Below are 17538 nucleotides of genomic sequence, written 5' to 3'. Positions count from 1 at the left end.
CAATAGTATCATGCAAATTATGCAGCACCAAAAATGTACAATTTTCTTGGTGGTCTGGGGCAACTCGCATTGTCACCTGGGTCCAAATCTGAGGTTTATTCTCCGCTAAAGGAGTAGCATCAATACCCCTCAAAGGAATAGGCATCCGCAGAGGCGTCATGGAAAAACCACAATGTTTAGCAAAGTCCAAATCCATCAGATTCAACGCTGCTCCTGAATCCACAAAAGCCTTCGTGGAAAACGTGGATAAGGAGCAGATCAGTGTAATTGCCAAAAGAAACTTAGGTTGTACACTGCCCACAGCAAATGTGTGTGCAAAACGTTTCTCTCGTTTAGGGCAGACAAATGGTATGAGAGACGTCTCCACAGAAAAAAAACACAGCTTATTACGCCTTCTAAACTCCTCACGTTGCGCCCTAGACAAAACCCCATCACATTGCATAGGTTCAGACGTTTGTTCAAAAGGTGACAGCGACTCCCGTGTAGTTTTACGTTCACGTAACTGCCGATCAACTTGAATGGCTAATGACATAGAATCATCCAGAGCAGAGGGAACAGGAAATCCCACCATAACATCTTTTACGGTATCTGATAAAACCTTCCAAAAGAGAGCTGCCAATGCACTATCATTCCATGTAGTAAGGACCACCCACTTTCGGAATTTTACAGTATAACTCTGCAGAATCCTGACCCTGGTTTAATGCCAACAGGGTTCTCTCAGCTTGATCAACAGCATTAGGTTCTTCATACAACAACCCCAAGGCTTGAAAAAAATGCATCCACACGATCAGACAATTGCTTAATCTCCATTAGGAAAACAAAAAAAATCCTCCTACGGCCCCAGAGGAAAAAAATATTAAAAAAAAAATAAATTCTGACACTTTTTTTTTTTTTTTTTTAAGAACTTTTTCCTGCTTTTGAGTACCCTAGAATCTGCGGTATGGCTGGTGATTCTGTTATGAATGGGTCACCGAGGAGAAAAAAACAAAACAAGCTAAGTCACAGAAAACCAGAGAGGTTGGTAACTATGCAGATTCCTGATCCTAACCACACAACTAGCAGCAGCCGTGGAGCATACCTACGATGATCCTAGACGCTTCGTCACAGCCGGAGAACTACGTAAGCCTGAAGCAAGAAAAGGGGAAAACTGCCCCAGAGCAGACCCCAAAGGAAAGACAGCCCCCACACATGTATTGACGGTGAAACAAGATGAAAGCACAAACACAGGCAGGAAAATAGGCTGAGCAAACGATGGGGCCCAAACTAACTAGAAAGGATAGGAAAGGAAAGACACTGTCTGCAATCTGCAAAAAACCCTACAAATATAATGTCCAACACTTCTGATAGCAAAATTAACCCTGAAGTCACTAGACTTCTCCCACTATATCAGCACTCTGAAATATTCTGAGACAGAGCAAAAAGAGGCCAATCTAATAAGGGACAAAAAGCAAATTAGCAAATACAGGTAAATAAGAGTGGAAATTCAGCACAGCCCCAGCCAGGGCTGGCTGACCACACAAAAAACTGAATAATAGACCAACAAAATCAAGTGTGAACATTAGCAGAAAAACTTAGCTTTAGATGACTGGAACAGAGCTGAAAACCAAGACCTGACAAGCCAGAAGGAATCACTAGCACCAGAATAGGGAGTCGGCTGTCTTAAATCCAGTCGGAGATTCCTGAGGTCCAATTGTCATCCTCATTATCAGGAGGCAGATCTCTACTGATTAAATCAGCCTCGCTACCTCCTGTTACCACCAGAGGGAGCCTGGCAGGAGAACTCACAACACCGTTCCCCACCGCCCAGGTGGATTACTATCATGGGAAGGAGAGAGGGGTTCAGCCTGCTGATAGCTCCTGCAGTCCTGACTTACCCCATTTCCAGTTGCAGACCGTGTCTCCATCCACCGACAGGCTCTGGTCGGCGAGTGGGTGAGAGACAGAAGGCGAACACGCATACGTGTTCCTGGCCGGTAGACATATGAGGATACGGGGTGGCAGTACAAGTCGTACTCAGTCTCTTTGTGGGAATACAGATGTGACTATTCACTCTGTATCCCTCCGGAACCTGTGAAGAAACTACGCACACAGAGGTAGGTAAGGGTCTAATGAAAGACCCGTGTCCACCTCCTACTGACACTAAGCTAAACTGAGGAATTGAGCGCCAGTCGGTGGGGTGTGTACGGCAGAGGAGGAGCTAACTTTCTTACTTGCATAGTGTCAGTCTCCTAGTGGCAGCAGCATACACCCATGGTTTCCTGTGTCCCCCAATGAAGTGATAGAGAAAATTCAACTATAGCTTCCACATCACTATTCATAAAGTCCTGACAAGCAAATACCTCTCACTTACATTAGGAGACTGGACAGTTTCTATATGGGTGCCTCGTGGAAACCTAAAAAGAGAAGAACACAAGTTTTCACAGAAATAATCAGACACAGAAGAGAAAACATACAAATAATACCGTACAAAAACGATGCCAATGCACTGACAAGACTGAGTCATGGTCAAAAGTGTTGGAACCCTTGAAATTCTTCCAAAATATGAAGTATTTCTCCCAGAAAATTATTGCAATTACACATTTTGTTATACACATGTTTATTTCCTTTGTGTTTTGGAACAACACACACAAAAAAGGGCAAATTGGACATAATCTCATACTAAACCCCAAAAATGGTCCAGAGAAGATAGTTGGCACGCTCAAGTTAATATTTGGTTGCACACACTTTGGAATAAATAACTACAATCACTTCCTATACTACCATCTAGCTTCTTACACCTCTAAACTGGAATTTTTGACCACTCTTCTTTTGCAAACTGCTACGGGTCTCTCTTGCTTGAAGGCGCCTTCTCCCAACAGTAATTTTATGCTCCCTCCATGGGGTGGCCACTTCAGAACTCTCCAATGCTTTGTTTCCAACCATCTCTGGGAGCTTCTAGAAATATGTTTGGGGTCATTGTCCTGCAGGAAGACCCATGAGCAAGGATGCAAACCCAGCTTTCTGACACTGGGCACTACTGTGCGACCAAAAATCCTTTGGTAATCTTTAGATTTAATGTAGCCTTGCACACAGTCAAGGCACACAGTTCCAGAGGCAGCAAAACCACCTCAAAACGTCTTTAAACCTCCACGATATTTGACTGTAGATACAGTATTCTTTTCTTTGTAGATCTTTGTTTTCCGTAAACAGTAGAATGATGAGCTTTACCAAAAGGTTCTTAGTGTAATTTGTCAGGATATTAAAAGTATAGTTTGTTGATAGCACTTTTCCCCCAGTAAAGTGCAAAGCTCTGCCAACAATAGTGAAACTGTATGAGTTACACGAGTTAAAATCGATACACAGAACAAAATCGATTTGGCAACTCACTGACTGGTGTACAAGTATCTACCACTTTTAAAGCCTATTTTCTTCAATTGTTTCAGAAACTGACTAATCATATGTGAGAACAGATGTATGCAATAAACATATGGTACAACTACTTACTTCCAGTTCATTGTCTGGTAGATAAGTTTCCTCTGATACCTAAAAGAATCAAAAAAGGTTTTATTTTCTGAACTATAAAGAGGCAATAAGACTTTATGATACAAGGAATAGGCAAAAAGATGAAAGTATTAAACTGTATAAAAATCTGTAAAAGGTCCCAAATGTCCTATTATCTAAAGTTTCCACACAAGTCAACACTACATATTATAATCTAGAAAAAGATTATTCAAATTCCATTATTTAAAAGGAATTGTCAGGGGTTTTCATTGATGTCCAATTATTAGGATAGGTCATCAATGTCTGATCGGTAGTGGTGCGACACCCGGCACCCCAACGATCAGAAGCTCCCGGTGTCTGTGGCAGCCAGAACTGCGTAGTGGCTGATGCCGGGTACTGCATATCTGCCCCCTAGTCGAATAAATAGAGGGGTAGGTACACAGTACCCAGCAGTGGCCATTCTGTTGAAGGAGCTGTGCAGCTCCGTAACTGAGCACTTCCGGCTGCCACCGACACCAGAAACAGCTGACTGGTGGGGGTGCCGGGAGTTGCACCCCCACCAACCAGATATGGATGGCCTACCCTAAAGGATAGGTTATCATTGTTTTAATGTCACTGACAACCCATTTAACTAGAATTATAGCTTGTATTCTAGTCCAGAGTTACATTTAGGCTGGGATCCCAATAACAATAGGCTGAGGTGGTCAATAACAATAGAGAAGCCATATGCAATTAATTTCTAATAATTCCTTGGAAACCTGCTGCCACTTCCATGAAGTGACTGCTTGTTCGCCGCAAGTTGGATCTTTGCGTCCACTTCTACGTGGCCCCACAGCCTCATGCGTCCTCTGAAAACAGATTACAAACTTGTTGACAGATAATAGAGCGCTTAACTGACCTACAATACAAGGAGAGCGCTCTTTACATCAAATTACTGCTTAGTGGCATTCCCAAGAACGCTAGTCAACAGAGCAAGCACATTGCAGACATTGAATGAGAAAGGGGCGATTTCAGTTGTGAAGCCAGCAAGCTGAGAACCCAGCAAGCTGAGAACCCAGCTAAGGCCTCAAAAATCTGTCTGTAAGTAAAGATCAGTAATAAATAACGTGTTTAGCAAAGGTGCACAACTGATTTATTCTATGGATTATAGCTACATATACTCATATAATATTCTAACATCCATTATTTTTTGTGACCCTCCACCTCCAGCAGGACCCTATGGAACAATAAATATAAAAACAGTAGGAAAAAGGGTCAATAAAATGGAAAACACAAACCCAGTACATGGTTCTAATTGTAGAACTTTCTTCTCTTCATCTTTTAAAAATCCATCAACAGATTCTCTGGAAAAAATAAAGTCATGGTTCACACGTGCGCAGATTCACTAATAACCGTACAAGTAAACAGGCGGTAACAATGCATGGAATCTGTGGCTGATCGGCTTTACCTCAAAACATTGGAAAGTGAAGTATGCGCAACTCCCCAAGATAAAACGTATGTGGCATAAATTAGTTTTCTACACTGCCACCTGCATATAGCCATGTAATAGAATATTAGCAAATAATCAGCATCAGTGATCAGGATGTTCCTTTGGTCGAAATTGGAAACTCAACATTGAAATAGTGCGATGTCTTGCAAAACTCAAGTAGCCAAAATAACAAGCCTTGTGAGATTTTAAGGCTGAAAACGTATCTGTCGCCCTTTGGGCTTCCATCCTTCACCCACGTTTCCTAGCAGTTAGTGTAAGTGTGGAGCTACGTGACAATGTTGCGGTGGCAGTATGGCGATGTTACTTTGCTCCCGACTGCATCGGGATGTTTAAGTTTCAGCAACCTTAATACAGAAGGTGCAAAAAGTCCAGCACCTTTGGATTTATTGTAACTTCCTGGCTGCAACAAGGCTACGATACATTTACTTTCATTGAGTTGCAATTAGTGATGAGCAATAAACAGACAATCCCTGCATGTGTTGTGGCTGTCGAACAGCCGTGAGACATGCAGCCGTGGGGACTCAGTATTCGAGCACGCCGAAGACACTACTGCCACAAGCATGCTCAGACAACACCTTATCCCAGCACGTCCACTCATTACTAGTTACAGTGTATCACTGGAAAATATATGTAAATGGATATTTACGAGAAGTTAGAATACACTTTAAGTGAAAATATGTCAAAGAAAATTCATCCAAAACAATACATTATACAAAACAAAAAGTGACGCGTTTCGAACGCTATTCATAAGTCTTTGCCAAAGCTTTTAACCCCTTATTGCCACTGGATGCACTAGTACATCCAATGGCAGTACCACCGCTTTGATGAGGACTCCGGTGGTGAGCCCGCATCAAAGCTGGGACATGTCAGCTGTTTTGAACAGCTGACATGTGCCTGCAATAGGCGCAGGTGGAATCGCGATCCACCCGCGACTATTAACAATTAAATCCTGCTGTGAAACGCTGACAGCGGGATTTAACCGGCGCTTCCGGCTGCCGGGCATGCGCACATCACTGAACCAGTCACATGATCGGGGGTCAGCGATGCGTTGGCTCAACAACCAGAGGTCTCCTGGAGACCTCTATGGTTGTTGATGCCTCTATGGTTGTTGATGCTGCATTGCTATGAGCGCCACCCGGTGGTTAGCGTTCATAGCAATGCAGCTATATATAGGCTATCTGCTCATCGCCTATATGTAGCAGAGCCGATCAAGTTGTGGATGCTTCTAGCCTCCCATGGAGGCTATTGAAGCATGCCAAAATTAGAAGAAAAAAAAAAAAAAGGTTTTTAAAAACATGAAAAAAATATAAAAGTTTAAATCGCCCCCCTTTATATAAAGTCACACACACATTTGGTATCGCCTCATTCAGAATCGCCCGATCAATGGAGAAGAAAAAAAAAAAAAAAAAAAAGATTAACCTGATCGCTAAACAGAGTAGCGGGGGAAAAAAAAAAATCAAAACGCCAGAATTACTTTTTATGGTTGCCATGACATTGTATTAAAATGCAGTAACAGGTGATCAAAAGACTGTATCTGCACAGAAATGATATCCTTAAAAACGTCAGACCGGCACGCAAAAAATAAGCCCTCACCCAATCCCAGATCATTAAAGATAGAGACGCTACGGGTATCGGAAAACAGTACAATTTTTTTTTTTTTTTTTTTTTTTTTTTAAGCAAACTTTGGATTTTTTTCCACCACTTATATAAAAGAGAAGCTAGACATGTTTGGTGTTTATGAACTTGTAATGACCACGAGAATCATAATGGCAGGTCAATTTTAGCATTTAGTGAACTTAGCAAAAAAGCCAAAACAAACAAGTGTGGGATTGCACTTTCTTTTGCAATTTCACCGCACTTGGAATTTTTTTCCCGTTTTCGAGTACACGACATGCTAAAACCAATGAGGTCATTCAAAAGTACAACTTGACCTGCAAAAAATAAGCCCTCACATGGCCATATTGATGAAAAAATAAAATAAATAAAAAAGTTATGGCTCTGGGAAGAAGGGGAGCGAAAAACAAAAATGCAAAACCGAAAAAAGCTAGGGTCATTAAAGGGTTTAATTCCAAGTAACTGGTGAGCTGGCATCAGTTTTCTACAGATTTGCAATGTATCATTGCCATAACTTATGTCTTGGCCCTGCTCTGCAGCCAATGTATAGGAGCCCCTGCCTTTCAGAGAAACGTGCATGACTTTAGTATGTTGCCAAAGCTATATTTTTCCACCTTAAAAGGCAGAATGACAGCACAGAATGAGTGTTCAAACTAAATACAGGCGCTCGCTGCACCAAAACAGTTAAGTGCACCATCCCACCTACTTGTTTTCCCATTTGTCTCCAAACCCATCTATTTTGATCGGCCGCACTGGCTTACAGAAGGGTTTTCACAGGAGTACTGTGATGACAAGTATGGAGGTTTTCAGCAGACCTCCGGCTGTCACAGCAACCCTTCAGCGCCAGGTCACGCCAATAGGCGGCATTCATTAAATGCCACTATCAGAGATTGACAGCGGCATTTAACAGCAGCTACATAGTTGAGAGAATAGGAAATAACTACAGTAAATTATCACTATGACATAGGATTACCAAACAAAAATATAGCAACTGTATTGGACACTTACATAATGTCATCGATAAAATCTTTCTGATCATCAGGAATTACCGGAATGACAGGAGCTCTGGCCGCATCCGGTGAGATATACATGTAACACGTCGTGCTGGCACCATTTGTGTGGTAACGCTTATCTTCCTGCTGATCTCGGAGCTGTCTTTCCTCCTCTTGGTTCAAGTATGGAATACCTAAGTAGGAAAAACCATCATGTATAGTCGATGCATTTATATAAAAAAAAAAAAAAAAAAGTTATAAATGAAAACTCACCGTCACGAAAGACTTTGTTAAAATCAAAACCCTGATTAGCTAGAAAGTCTATGCTCGAGCTCTGGAAGAAAAAAAAAATATATATATATATATATATAAGGAAGGGGGTGGGGGAAGATATGCAGCCCCCCAGCACTACCTAAGAAAAGCCCATTCCTTGGCCAAAAGGTTGTGTCTGGTATAGTAGTTCAGTCCCACTTAAAGGGATGTTCTATCTTCAGGAGTGCATCAACCCAGGCCCCCCAGGCTTTCGGCATTGCTGTGGGTGGTGCTCGCTTGACAATTGACAGTTCAGAGTATGGTCACACACTGGTACAAACGTAACACACTCCCATGCTGTATATATAGGCAGAGTGGGAGAAGCGCGGGGACACTAAGGCTGGTCAGGGACAGTCGGCTTCATTAGCCGTGAGCAAGCAGTAAAGTACATCCCAATAGTGTTGTACACTGCTTACATAGGTAGCCAGTAGTGATGAGCGAGTATACTTGTTGCTTGGGATTTTTCGAGCCTGCTCGGGTGCCCTCCGAGTATTTGGATGTGCTCGGAAATGTAGGTTTCTGCCTCGGTAGCAGCATGATTTGTGACGGCTAGACAGGCTGAATACATGTGTGGAATGCCTGTTTGTTAGGGAATTCCCACATGTATTCGGGCAGGCCAGTAGCCACAAAAACAATCTCCGAGCATGCCAAAATATTCGGGAAACGAGTATACTCGTTAATCACTAGTAGCCAGCAATACAAGACCGGTGGCTCGTAAACTAGTCAATGACCTAGAAAAACTCTCTAGTGCTATGGCAAGCAACTTTATTAGCTATGTATAGAGACGGCTGCTCTCAGTATACACCTGTGCACACCCGTTTTCAGCTTGGAAGGGACGGTTTTGTAGACAATGAGCTGTACACTATAGCAGGGTTCCCCAAATCCAGTCCTCAAGGCCCACCAACAGATCATGTTTTCAGGATTTCCTTTGTATTGCACAGGTGAAGCAATTATCACCTGAGCAATACTAAGGAAATCCTGAAAACATGATCTGTTGGTGGGCCTTGAGGACTGGAGTTGGGGATCCCTGCACTATAGGGTCAAAAATCCCTCTCTTCATGAGACCAGAGAGGTAAATGGAAGCTGCTTGTTTTTATATTTTTTTTTTCCCCCAAGCAATTTGCAGGTTTACCCATTTTTAGAACTTCAAACAACCACATTAACAGAGATTCAAGATGATGTCTAAACTTAGCCAGTGCCAATAGCTGACAATTGTGAATTAGTTCAAACATTTCCAGAGGTATAGCCGGAAAGAGTTCCAAAAAAGATGGTCCAGAATTGATATTGTGTGCACTGGAAGTATTTAGCGTGCATACATACTCTTAAGGGCATCAACCATATTTTCAGTCCTACAGTGATCCAGCAAAAAATTGGGGACCAATGTTATTCTCTGGGGCCATGCACATGTCCAGTTTTTTCTCAGACCAAGTCTGTCCAAGGCGGGGAGAAGAATTGCTGCATGCACGATTTGCTTCCATAAATCGAATTGTACTCAGCCATGCAAGTCAATGAGTCTGTGGCATCAGATGTAAACAAGTAGGTTATATAAAATACACACATGAACAAAGAGTATTTTTGAGAAACAGTTCAGCCTTTTTTTTTTTTTTTTTTTTTTTTACCAAACTGGATTAAGTCTAATCAATTCTCATCAGGGGAAAAAAAAAAAAATATCAACAACCAAGACAAATATGTTTAGGAGTAACCCTCTAAAATGATTTCTTATACATAAAACATACCTGACAAACAAACTTCTTGTCTGGCGAATTTCTGCTGAATGGCCTTGGGAAAATATAAAAATTAAAGGATTTCATGATGTATCTGTTGGATGGCAAAAAAAATAAATAAAAAAAAAGTCAGCACAAATAAAAAGCACCTTCGTAAAAAATAGAAAATAAAAAGAAAACAAAAGCAATTAAATCAAAGCAAAATGCAACATACTTGGCTTTCTTGCTGTCATATGTAAACGTGCACAGACCGAACTGAAACAGTAGAAATTCCATAGAATGCTGAAGAATTGGAAAAATTTGATAAAAAGTTACAAAAAAAAGTTAGATGAAAACACTAAGGCAAGAGCACACACAGATTTAGTACACAGCACTTAATATGCCATCTTACTAGATTACTGAACATGCAGGGCTACACTGACACATGGTGCAAGGCCTCATGCATATGGCCAAGTTATAGCACTTGTGTATACAACCTTAGTGGGAAGGCCATAGGCATGTATGGGGTCCTAATGTACCACAGGCATATAGGAGATTTTTTTTTCTTAAAATTCCAAGCTAAATATTCAACCACAAGAGGTTTTCCACTGCACATCTCTCACGAGTAGCACCTAATCAAGTTCTTTATGGCTGGAGACTAATACTCCATGTTTATAAGGCCTTAAGGCCCCATCACACACAGATCTCACTAGCGAGATCGCTGATTTTGTGACGCCACAGCGATCTCGCCAGCGAGATCGCTGTGTGTGACGGGGATCAGCGACCGCCCCCCCCCCCCCCCCCGCCGGGTATCGCTGATCATGCAGCATCGTCCTGGGCCATTTTTTCCATCGTTGCTCTCCTGCTGGCCAGCGCGCATCGCTGCATGTGGCAGCGGGAGCCAACGATCAGCGAGGCTCCCAGCGCTCTAAGCAGGCACTGGTATCTAAGGTAAATATCGGGTTACTAAGCGGCGCGCGTCACTTAGTTACCCGATGTGTACCTTAGAAACCTGTGTGCTGGCAGCTCCCGGCGCGAGCACGCAGGTTTCTAAAGGTACACATCGGGTAACTAAGTGATGCACGCCGCTTAGTAACCCGATATTTACCTTAGATACCAGCATCCTCGCTGGTGCTGATCACTGATGAAGCTGCCTGTTTGGCAGCTCACCAGCGGTCATGTAGCATTGCGCCAGCGATCCTGACAAGGTCGTATCGTTGTCAGGATCGCTGGTGCATCTTTATGTGTGACGGGGCCTTTATGCCTACTTCAGGGATCGAGGAAAACCATGCCAGATACAGGACTACTCTCTGACGGTCTTTGAGCTTAGGGGGACGTCTAAGCTAATCACAAGAAGCATGAAATATATACAGGATCCCTGGTCACAAATAGATATGCTTTACAGCTATACGCAAATGCAAATAGATATTTCAGTGTATCAAGCCAAACTGGGCATGGAAGCCAGAGTCAGCTTTTGCGCAGACCCTTTTGCCCCCTAAATATTCGATAGATGACACAGGATCCATGTCAGTAGCCCCATAAAAGCAGGGAAAGAATAGGGAGGTGGTCATACATGTGTGCAGGGAGCTCCATTGTATGCGGCAGGAGTTACAGAAACCTTGGAGGGGGCAAGCACCTACAGTAGAGGTGGATGGAGTGCCATCCATAGGCGCAAGACCAGCTCCTCACTTTCTGCCGGGATACAGCAGCCACCTCCCAGGATGGCATGGGGAGCTCCTCTTCTCGACAACTGTGCAGGACTCATTAGTCAGACATTTATGACATATGACAGAGATATACATAAATGTCCGTCAGGGAACAACCCTTCAGGGCCTTATATTCATACATCAGTATTTGTGAGCCAAAACCAGGAACGGCTGCAAAACAGAACAGGAGTGAACCTGTCGGAGAACCGTCAGATGGCCGAATAAGTCGGACGAGGATTGCAATGCAATGCTCAGGCTGGCTACTAGATCTGCCGAGCAAAGAGTGGTCAGCCAGTCCGAGCATTGCATTGCGATCCTGGCCCAACTTATACGGCCGTCTGACTCTTCCCTTATAGTTCCTCTTTATTTCACTCCTGGTCTTGGCTTACAGGTAGTAACACAAAATACTGCTGTGTGAATAAGGCCCAAATATTGCAATAATTACCTTCAAAAATGAGTTAAGTCGGAATAATGTAGCTGTGTAGAAATCGTAAGCATTAAGGTGTTTCATGTTATACTGACCTCCTTTAGCTTCTGGTATCTTTCTTCTGCTGTGTCTAAACTATTTGTTAATGCAGTAAAAGACGGCCCATCACTGATCCCTAACACGCAGGACGAGAAAAAGAAGCAGCATGTTATACAAGCCAAGAAATAGCACATTCAGAGTAAGTAGGAAAGCTTTGGATTTTCATCTTACATCCCAATACTGACCTGATAATTCTTTATCTGATCTGGATTACTTACTGGTGAATGGGCAGTACACATTAGTGCGTGCAAATTAGCTGTATAAGGTGTCTAGTACACAGGGAGGTTGTGGAAATTCTCCAAAATTTGCATGTTAATGGCTTATTAAACCTGCTCGGCGCTCACACTTAGAGTCCCTCTGCTGGGAGGAAATTCGCCGGTAGCGTTCAGACACAGCTCTGCGCACAGAGACTGGTGGCTGTAACCGTGTCCCGGCACTGACTGACAGCCGGCTCTAATACTAAGCTGCTGTCAGTCAGTGCCGGGGGCTCGATTACAGCTGTCGCTCACTACACACAGAGCGGTGACTGAACCAGCGCCACCCCTACGAGTGAAGCCAGAACGCTACCGGGAAGAATAAAGTTAATTTCTTCAGGTTCAGAATGGTATTTTCCTACAGATTAACCACCTATCAGAAGGTCAATAGCTTTTTTTCACGTGACCGGCTCTCTTTAAAGTCACATCTGATTATGTGGGATGTGTCCATTCCAATACAAAAATTGTAGATTTTTCATTGTTCATCCCCCACCGAACAAACCCAAGAAATTCACTATACACCTGATCACAGTGAAGTGAACACATATTCCATGTAATCTGCACATATATCTGTTCATTCCATGTCTAGGAAGCCAAGAAACCAACGATACCTCTATATTTTTATAGCAATATGCAACTGTCTATTCTTATTATCTTTAGTATTTCCCATTAAAGGGCTCCGTGATCCCTTCAGCTGTTAACAAGATAATGTCCCTCAAAACAGAGAACGAGTGATTGGGAAGCGGACATCCAGTAAAAGGCGTTGGTCCACTTTGGGATCAAAAATTCGAGATATAAAATATTTATCGGTTTGGTTCTTTTCAAAAATGTGAACAAAAGCGAAGGAGAATACATCACACTATTTCCGAACCTCTGCAACCATGACCATAATACCACTGATTGATTTTCAGGCTGCTAGAAATGAAATGTCCCCTAGGTTGCTCCCCTTGGTACATACAAACCCATCAGCCGCATGTACAGAAGGACGTACCCGAAAACTCTCCATCGATAGCCAAGAAGTCTGCCTCTGCGATAGCCTTGCAAACTGTGGGTAACTGGTCCTTAAAATCTGGAAAATAAAAGTAAATTTAAAAAATAAGATTGTTTATTTATTAAATGCCCTCTTTATTAACCATATTACTATATGCAGACCGATGGTGTCAGATAGCTGTCTTATGTCCACAAGTCACAGAAGAATATACCGCCAAGAGGCAGACTGCACAGGTAATATAGGGCTGGGATAAAATGGACTTAAGTTCACACTGGGCGTTTTTTGATGCGTTTTTTATGGTAATTTTCAGCTGTGTTTTACAGTGCAAGAAAAGCCTATGAGATTTCTGAAATCTTATGCACACACATTGTTTTTTGTCATCAGTATTTTGTGCTTGGCATGGTTTTCTTAGACATTGAGCATGTCACTTTCAGGGTATGTGCACACGTTGCGGATTAGCCTGCGGAATTTTTCTGCAGATAATCCGCATCTCTTGGCAGAAAACGTAGGGTAAAATGCTAGCGGCTTTGATTTGTGAACACTTTCTACCTTGTGGGTCGAGAGGGTCAAGAGGGTCGAGATTTTTATGTTCCAGAACGGAAACCGCAGCTGGGGATCCGCAAAAAGAATTGACATGCTGCGGAAAATGAACCGCTGCGATTCCGCGCGGAATTTTCCGCAACACGTGCACAGCGTTTTTTGCATTTCCCATTCATTAACATTGTGCCCACTCTGCTCTGCGGATTTGAGGCAATTTCGCGAGTCCAAAAACGCTGCAGAAACGCATCAAAATCCGCAACGTGTGCACGTACCCTCAACGTTTTTCACCCATTGACTTGAATGAGTGATGGGGAAAAAACAAAAAAAACAAAAAACAACACATTGCAAAAACGCAAGTATCACGATTTGCAGCTTTTTTTCTTCCGAAGCCCCATTCTTTGGAACAGGACTTTTTTCAATACTAAACTTTATCAGCATGTACAAGAGACATGTCTAGCATGTCAAAACCGCATTAAAAAAATGCTAAAAAAACCGCCTAGTGTGAACTTACCCTAAAACAAAGCGTGAATGGGACTATATTCACATTACAGTCTTATTGCGGCTTTTTGGCACAACTTTCCAAAACCAGGAAAATAAAAGAGCCAGTTCTATAATAGTGACAATAGGCTTCCTACTAATCGCATAGCACCTGAACATCTAGCACATTACCTCCCCAGTAACAAATCTATTTTTCCCCCAATATTTCTTCGTCCCTGTCCACCTTCCTGGCATCCTGACAACCACCAGACTTTCTAGAGCAGCAAGTTCTACGGTACATAGAAATCCACTGGCAATATTACCTACAAAGAAAATATAAGACGCCTATCTTGCCACATAAATTAGAAAATCGCTCAGACGCCGATGCCCTAGATGTGATATTGTAGACCCTCACCTGACGTGTAATGGGGGTGCCCACATTTGGGAGCCTAGTGGAAGGGCATGATTGCCATTATAAATGGAGCTTGGATACGGAGCTTCGGGCAGACTCCAGGTTTTGCATCTTGGGTCCCCAGGTTGAGTATTTGGTGCGTTTTTGACGCTGCGGATTTTCTGGAGCATTTCTGCACTTATGTAGATCACATGAATTTTTAGCAGAAATGCACCAAAAACATGTTGTGTTTTTTTATTTTTGCCTGCGGATTTTTCAAGTGCAATGCAATTGTATGGAGAAAATCTGCACATAAAACTCTGCATACTCGCAAGAGAAATGGACATTTGCGGGGGGGGGGGGGGGGGGGGGGGAGATGATTTCAAAAACGCACTTTACAGTGTAAAATAATCATCTTTATGTTTATATAGCGCTAACATATTCTGCAGCGCTTTACAGTTTGCACACATTATCATCGCACAATCTAAATTCCCTATCAGTATGTCTTTGGAATGTGGGAGGAAACCGGATAACCCGGAGGAAACCCAGACAAACTCCTTGCAGATGTTGTCCTTGGTGGGATTCGAACCCAGGACTCCAGTGCTGCAAGGCTGTAGTGCTAGCCACTGAGCCACCGTGCAAAATACCATGGGCATGAGTTTTGTATAAAACTAATCCACTTTGATGGAGCTGCGTTTTTTTGGGCAGTATGAAGCGTCAAAAGCTCATCGTGGAAAAGGAACATAACATGACTTAATGGGATTCGACCTCATTCAGACAGGGATTTCTTGTAATTCGTTCCAAGCCTGGAAACTCATCGTCTCTTATCATATTACCCCCATGGCAACAAATTTCAAAAAGTGGCAGCTTTTCGCAAAATAGGTTTATTTTTTGCGGCCCTTTTTCAGGCAGGTTGAGAAACACATTGTGCGCCGATACCCTAAGGCTATGTTCACACGTTGCGTTTTTTTTCCGCTTTTATGAAAAACTTCAGCTGCGTTTTACAGTACCGGCAGAGTCTATGAGATTTCAGAAATCTGATGTGCACAGCTTGTTTTTTTATCCTTAGCATTTTGTGCAATACCTTGGTTTTTGCAAAACGCAGCACCCATTGACTTGAATGGGTGTTGGGGAGAAAAAAAAAAAAAAAAAAAACGCAGGTATTAACCCCTTCATGACAAAGCCTATTTTGACCTTAATGACCTGGCCATTTTTTGCAATTCTGACCAGTGTCCCTTTATGAGAACTCTGGAACACTTCAACGCATCCTAGCTATTCTGAGATTGTTTTTTCGTGACATATTGGGTTTCATGTTAGTGTTAAATTTAGGTCGATAATTTTTGCGTTTATTTGTGGGGGGAATAAAAAAACAGAAATTTGCGAAAATTTAGAAAATTTCGCAATTTTCAAATTTTGAATTTTTATTCTGTTAAACCAGAGTTATATGACACAAAATAGTTACTAAATAACATTTCCCACATGTCTACTTTACATCAGCACAATTTTGGAAACCAAATTTTTTTTGTTAGCAAGTTATAAGGGTTAAAAGTTGACCAGCGATTTCTCATTTTTACAACAAAATTTACAAAACCATTTTTTTTTTTTTTTTAGGGACCATCTCACATTTGAAGTCACTTTGAGGGGTCTATATGACAGAAAATACCCAAAAGTGACACCATTCTAAAAACTGCACCCCTCAAGCTACTCAAAACTACATTCAAGAAGATTATTAACCCTTCAGGTGCTTTACAGGAACTAAAGCAACGTGGAAGGAAAAAAAATGGACATTTTAATTTTTCCAACAAAAATTTTCTTTTAGCATCAATTTTTTCATTTTCACATGGGCAACAGGATAAAATGGATCCTAAAATTTGTTGTGCAATCTCTTCTGAGTACATGGATCCCTCATATGTGGTCATAAACCACTGTTTGGGTGCACGGCAGGGCTCAGAAGGGAAGGAGCGCCATTTGACTTTTTGAATGGAAAATATGCTGGAATATTTAGCGGTTGCCATGTCGCATTTGGAGAGTCCCTGTGTGCCTAAACATTGGAGCTCCCCCACAAATGACCCCACTTTGGAAACTAGACCCCCCCAAGGAACTTATCTAGATGCATAGTGATGACTTTGAACCCCCAGGTGCTTCACAAATTGATCCATGAAAAAAAAAAAAAAAAAAAAAAAAAAAATTTTCACACAAATTTTCTTTTAGCCTCAGTTGTTTCATTTTCACATGTGTAACAGGATAAAATGGATCCTAAAATTGGTTGGGCAATTTCTCCCGAGTACACCGATACCTCATATGTGGTCATAAACCACTGTTTGGGCGCACGGCAGGGTCCAGAAGGGAAGGAGCGCTATTTGCCTTTTTGAATGGAAAATTAGCTCCAATCGTTATCGGACACCATGTCGCGTTTGGAGACCCCTGTGTGCCTAAACAGTGGAAAAAAACCCACAAGTGACCCCATTTAGAAATCTAGACCCCTTATGGAACTTATCTAGATGTGTGGTGAGCACTTTGAACCCCCGAGTGCTTCACAAAAGTTTATAACGCAGAGCAGTGGAATTAAAAAAAAAATTTCCCCCTCAAAAAAATTTTTTAGTGCGCTATTTTTTATTTTCACATGGCTAACAGGAGAAATTAGACAACAAAAGTTGTTGTCCAGTTTGTCCTGAGTACGCTGGTACCCCATATGTGGGGTGGAACCACTGTTTGGGTGCACGGCAGGGCTCAGAAGGGAAGGAGCGCCATTTGACTTTTTGAAGTGAAAATTACCTCTAATCGTTAGCGGACACCATGTCGTGTTTGGAGAGCCCCTGTGTGCCTAAACATTGGAGCTCCCCCACAAATGACCCCATTTTGGAAACTAGACCCCCTAAGTAACTTATCTAGATGCATAGTGAGCACTTTAAACCCCCAAGTGCTTCACAAAAGTTTATAACGCAGAGCCGTGAAAATAAAAAATCATTTTTTTTCCCCTCAAAAAACGGTAATATAGACCTACCGGTAATTGTGTTTCCAGGAATCCATTCTGACAGCACACTGGAAAACGTCCTTCTTATC

General features: G+C 42.2%; 1 protein-coding gene across 2 annotated transcripts in view; it reads right to left on the bottom strand.

Annotated features, from left to right (window-relative positions):
• Positions 1-17538, bottom strand: part of PARN (poly(A)-specific ribonuclease) — a 185762-nt gene that overhangs the window by 152177 nt on the left and 16047 nt on the right. For both annotated transcript variants that reach the window (XM_073542882.1, XM_073542883.1), the window contains exons 2-10: positions 13068-13145; positions 11819-11898; positions 9826-9893; positions 9624-9705; positions 7849-7909; positions 7592-7769; positions 4758-4823; positions 3484-3522; positions 2351-2393 (exon numbers count right to left, since the gene is read on the bottom strand). In XM_073542882.1, the coding sequence (XP_073398983.1) occupies positions 2351-2393; positions 3484-3522; positions 4758-4823; positions 7592-7769; positions 7849-7909; positions 9624-9705; positions 9826-9893; positions 11819-11898; positions 13068-13145 (695 nt within the window). The remainder of the gene's footprint in view (positions 1-2350; positions 2394-3483; positions 3523-4757; positions 4824-7591; positions 7770-7848; positions 7910-9623; positions 9706-9825; positions 9894-11818; positions 11899-13067; positions 13146-17538) is intronic.

This window comes from Dendrobates tinctorius, unplaced genomic scaffold, assembly GCF_039654945.1.
Source record: "Dendrobates tinctorius isolate UK_male_01 unplaced genomic scaffold, ASM3965494v1 ptg000129l, whole genome shotgun sequence".
NCBI lineage: Eukaryota > Metazoa > Chordata > Amphibia > Anura > Dendrobatidae > Dendrobates > Dendrobates tinctorius.
The sequence above is the reverse complement of the archived record's forward strand: the minus strand, read 5'-3'. Positions and strand labels throughout refer to the sequence as shown.